Here is a 5,000-nt window from a genome sequence, read left to right as displayed (position 1 = left end):
ATATTTAAAATTGTGTGTTCTGTTTTAGTGACATGTAACTATGGGAATGGTGGTTGCCAGCATATATGTGAAGAAACAGACCATGGCCCCAAATGCTCGTGCCACATGAAGTTTATCCTGCACACAGATGGCAAGACTTGTGTTGGTGAGTTTTAACACACGAATAATTCAAATAGGTAAATGAATAACTGCTTTTACTGAGACTATGTAGGACCCCAAACATTAAGTCACTGTCCTGTTATTACTGTAAATAACATTTGTTTGGAATTAAGTGTATTTCACTGGAAAAAGTATTTGGTAATACAGCCTTATTTCCAGTAGCTGTGAGCATACTCTCTTGCTGTGTGACATATAAGGGCAAAAGGCTACCACCAACTGTGCTTTCTGTCTCTCCTGCTTCTGCTCTAGTAACCTCTCACTTTCTGCATCTGCTTCGGCTTCTTTTTCCTTGTCTCGTTCTTATCTTTTTGAATTGTTTTTGTGCAACAGCTCTACCTGTAGCGCTCCATTTCTACAGACAAACACCTTCCATTAGCTCCTGGGTCATATCTTCGCTGCTGCCTGTTGGGGATTAACTCACACACCTGACCTAACCTTCCAATGGCATTTATCACTTGATTTAAATTGAGTAAAAATTATTCAGCCCTCAGGACATGTTGAACCATGCTGAATGACAGTTTTCCATCAGTCAAAGCACAGGTCTTAGTGGGTCCATTTCCATCGGCTTTTGGGAATTTGTACAGGAATTTAAATGACAGTCAGTGTAAATCAACCAAACATTTATTTTGAAGTTCGGTGTTGATCAAGAGACTTTATACATATGTTTGTTTTAGGCTTTTGAATGTACAGTGTTCCCTCGCTTATCGCGGTTAATGGGGACCGGGACCACCCGCGATAAGTGAATTTCCGCGAAGTAGGGATTCCCCTTGAAAAATGCTTAATTTGAACTTAATTCCAATATATATATATATATATATATATATATATATATATATATATATATATATATATATATATATATATATATATATATATATATATATATATATATATATATATATATATATATATATATATATATATATATATATATATATATATATATATATATATATATATATATATATATATATATATATATATATATATATATATATATATATATATATATATATATATATATATATATATATATATATATGTATATATATATATATTTTTTTTTAAATGTACCCCCCTGTATACAGTATACCATATAAAATACGGGTAGAGAGAGTGAAATTCATGTTATAACAAAAAAAATGTAAAATATGTTGTTTCAATGTAATATTTGTATTTTTTTTTAATTTTTTTTCCAAAAAAAATAATCTGTGAAGCTCTGAGTCTGCGATAGCTGAACCGCCAAGTAGCGAGGGAACACTGTAATAGGTACACCTACTTACACCAGGCACTACAATTATGTAAATGCTCATTTGCAGTGGTTGTGTTGGGTTGGACATTGTTTCCTTGTCAGATGGACAAACATAATCTGATAATTTGATTGCACAGTTTCAGTAAAGATAAGCCTGTTGTGATGATTGTCTGTCTTTAGTCTAATTTGAGAGCTAATCCTCGTTATAAAAACAAATCACATTATTGACTTTTATTAAGGTCTGGTCAACTAAGTTTTCATTATTGCAAGTGCAATGAAATGCCATAAAGTTAATCACAACAATATCCAGGCCACATATATATATATATATATATATATATATATATATATATATATATATATATATATATATATATATATATATATATATATATATATATATATATATATATATATATATATATATATATATATATATATATATATATATATATATATATATATATATATATATATATATATATATATATATATATATATATATATATATATATATATATATATATATATATATATATATATATATATATATATATATATATATATATATATATATATATATATATATATATATATATATATATATATATTAGATATACATACACATACATACACTCCGATTGACAGGAATAAACATTCATCTGAACTAGGTGGAGTCATTGACTTTTAAATTTTATATGTCATTTAAGCTTTTCTTTACCTATCAACAAATACATTTTTAAATGTTTTATTTTTTTCATGGTACTAAGGAAATTATCCCATCTAATTTCCTTTGTCCTGGTAATTGGCTGGTCACATATTCAGGGTGTAACCCTGCCTGGTTCTTACAGTAGGCTGTGATAGGCTCCAGCATCCCCACTCTCCCACAACTGTTGCAAGGATTAGCGGTACAGAAAAGGAATGAATAATTTCAACCCTCGTGCCCTCGTGGTCTAGATGTTCACTCACCTGACTTGTGAGCATTCGTGGGCTCGATCCCCACCGGAGAAGGAATTACTGTGAGGTCGAATTGTCGTTTGACTTCCTCTGTTCCCTACAACTGACTAGCAACCAGTCCAGGATGTACTACTCTGCTTTTTGCCTAAAGTCAGCAGGGATAGTCTCCGCAAACATTACGAGGATGCATGGTATGGAATTAATATTTTCAATGCTTTAAAATACGGTGCAACCAATTTATATGATCCTCACACTAAAAACACACTTTGCAGGCCTTGTCACATTGTTTTCCCCAGATAATACTTATTGTGAATTTCATTTATTTTTTGCTTTAAACACCTTTGTCAAATTTGGGGTCCGTTAATTTGTTGGATAATCTAGGGATTTCAATGCCAGATCCACTGCCATATGATAAACAACAGAAATATTGCTCCATGAAACAAGTTCAAACAAACTACGACCGCACAATTACCTTAAAGTATTATCACCCCAGAAAATATAAGCTCACCCAAATAGGGCTGATGCCCTCTACCACAAAACTTTAAAAAATACATTTGAAATACCATAAATCATCAGCATTGGAAAAAAAACTAAATTAAAACATCAGGCTCTGAGGACCATAGCCTAAGCAGTACATCCCTAGAATATACCTACAAAATTGAATTATGCCCGTTAATAATTCAGGAGTGGCCATTTTTATTCAGACTCCTCACCAACATGAACACGAACAAAGTGATTGAGCTTTTGAACCATTCTGTAAATGAAGCTTCCATAACTAAACCTGTAAAATATACTAGATGATAAATACGACAAGAAAATGTTAAATTGTTAACTGCCATTGGAAGATTTTTCCAATGGAAGGGAAGTGAAGCAGTTGACAAAGAACTTCACTACTGATAAATATCTTCAGTGTTGTACTTTCAAAAACATGTTAAACGGCATTTACAGTGTTCGTAGAAGTGAGAAACAATTTAGTTTCCTCTATGTTTGCAACCAATTGAGGCCACTGTTCACTCTCTAGACATATGTCGCGTTGATCTCACTAAAAGCATGTTTTTAGTGAATGTAGGACAGTATTGAGAACATTCACATGAAGGTAAAAAAAAACTTTAAATAAATACAATTTGACACATCCAGTCTTTCAGCTTGCAGCACTAACCATTCCTCGTCTCTGTCTGACCACGGTCCCAACCCTCACGCTTCCCGGCAAAGGGCTCTACTCGCACCCAAACCACAACTACACTGCACTTTTCCTGCAATGTGTGGATCTTATATTTCCATGACACGCATGCTGTTAGATCACACTTTTGCCTTGAGATGTCACCTTCACTTTTCTCTTCAATTCAGTTTCGGTTGGTCAGTTCACTGTTAATTATCCAGGTTTAAAAAAGCTATTTTAGTTCTTTGTGCTGTCAATGCCAGTGTGAGTCTAGATTTGAATATTGCCTAATCTTATTTTCACCTTTTGTATTTATGGACCTTTCAGGGGACATAATATCTATCATCATGTTACGTGCTGTGAAATTTATGACAAACAAGAATTTTGCATGGTTAAGTCTATTGTAGGACTAAAGTGGTGTTTTTGCAATGTGTGTGTGGGTGTGAGTGTGCGTGTGCATGCAGGGGAGAGGAGTGTCCAGTCCCAGGCAACCCCACAGCTGTTCCCCAATGGTAAATATGTGTTCCTCTGACTCCTCTCTCTAGCGATACACGGGAGTAGAGGAAGCTAACCTCACAGACACCTATCAGGCTCTTTCACACCCACAGGGAGCATCTTTGCGATGACCCTTGGCATTTTCCATCTTCCTCTTTCTTCTGTGAATGCCCTCTCAGTAACAACTGCTGCCTGTGTCAAACCACATCTTTTCACAACACTGCTGCAAATGCGGTTCTTCCAAAAAGCGGCAGGAATTTTAGTAGAAAATAGTGAAGATGTTCTTGTTGCCAGCTTAATTTGTTTGTGCACAAAAGGTAATGTGGCAAGCACAGAGAAGCCATAAGTGTTACTGCGGTGCCGTTTAAGACATTTCTTTATTTCGATCTTAGTGAAATGAAGCTTGCAGTGTTTCAAACTCTGTGTTCCCAAATACCATTAGCAAAGCTTATTAGCTTTGTAAGGGAGCCTATAATGAGTCCGTGATTGGCACTGAAACCAAATTGTGAGGAAAAGTGTTAGAAGAAGTTCAGCCATTTTTAGCATTACAAGAACAGGCAATATTTGTAGTTTAATGCCGTCAACCTGACTAGTAGGTGTGATTTGACTCTATTCTTGCATGATATATATATGTATGTATGTGTGTGTATATATATATATATATATATATATATATATATATATATATATATATATATATATATATATATATATATATATATATATATATATATATATATATATATATATATATATATATATATATATATATATATATATATATATATATATATATATATATATATATATATATATATATATATATATATATATATATATATATATATATATATATATATGTATATATATATATACACACATATATATATATACACATATACATATACATATACATATATATATATATATATATATATGTATATATATATATACACATATATATATATATACACATAC

The 5,000-nt window shown here is 32.1% G+C and overlaps 1 protein-coding gene across 7 annotated transcripts in view; it reads left to right on the top strand.

The window, feature by feature from the left end:
* scube3 (signal peptide, CUB domain, EGF-like 3) overlaps positions 1 to 5,000 on the top strand; it is a 123,732-nt gene that overhangs the window by 80,340 nt on the left and 38,392 nt on the right. For 6 of the 7 annotated variants that reach the window (XM_077713638.1, XM_077713656.1, XM_077713631.1 and 3 more), the window contains 2 exons: positions 29 to 148; positions 3,971 to 4,039. In XM_077713638.1, coding sequence (XP_077569764.1) covers positions 29 to 148; positions 3,971 to 4,039 — 189 coding nt within the window. The remainder of the gene's footprint in view (positions 1 to 28; positions 149 to 3,970; positions 4,040 to 5,000) is intronic. The other variant, XM_077713646.1, reaches the window with a different exon arrangement.

This window comes from Stigmatopora nigra, chromosome 1 (genome assembly GCF_051989575.1).
Source record: "Stigmatopora nigra isolate UIUO_SnigA chromosome 1, RoL_Snig_1.1, whole genome shotgun sequence".
NCBI classification, from domain to species: domain Eukaryota; kingdom Metazoa; phylum Chordata; class Actinopteri; order Syngnathiformes; family Syngnathidae; genus Stigmatopora; species Stigmatopora nigra.
Note: the sequence above shows the minus strand (reverse complement) of the source record. Positions and strands in the feature narration are given on the sequence as shown.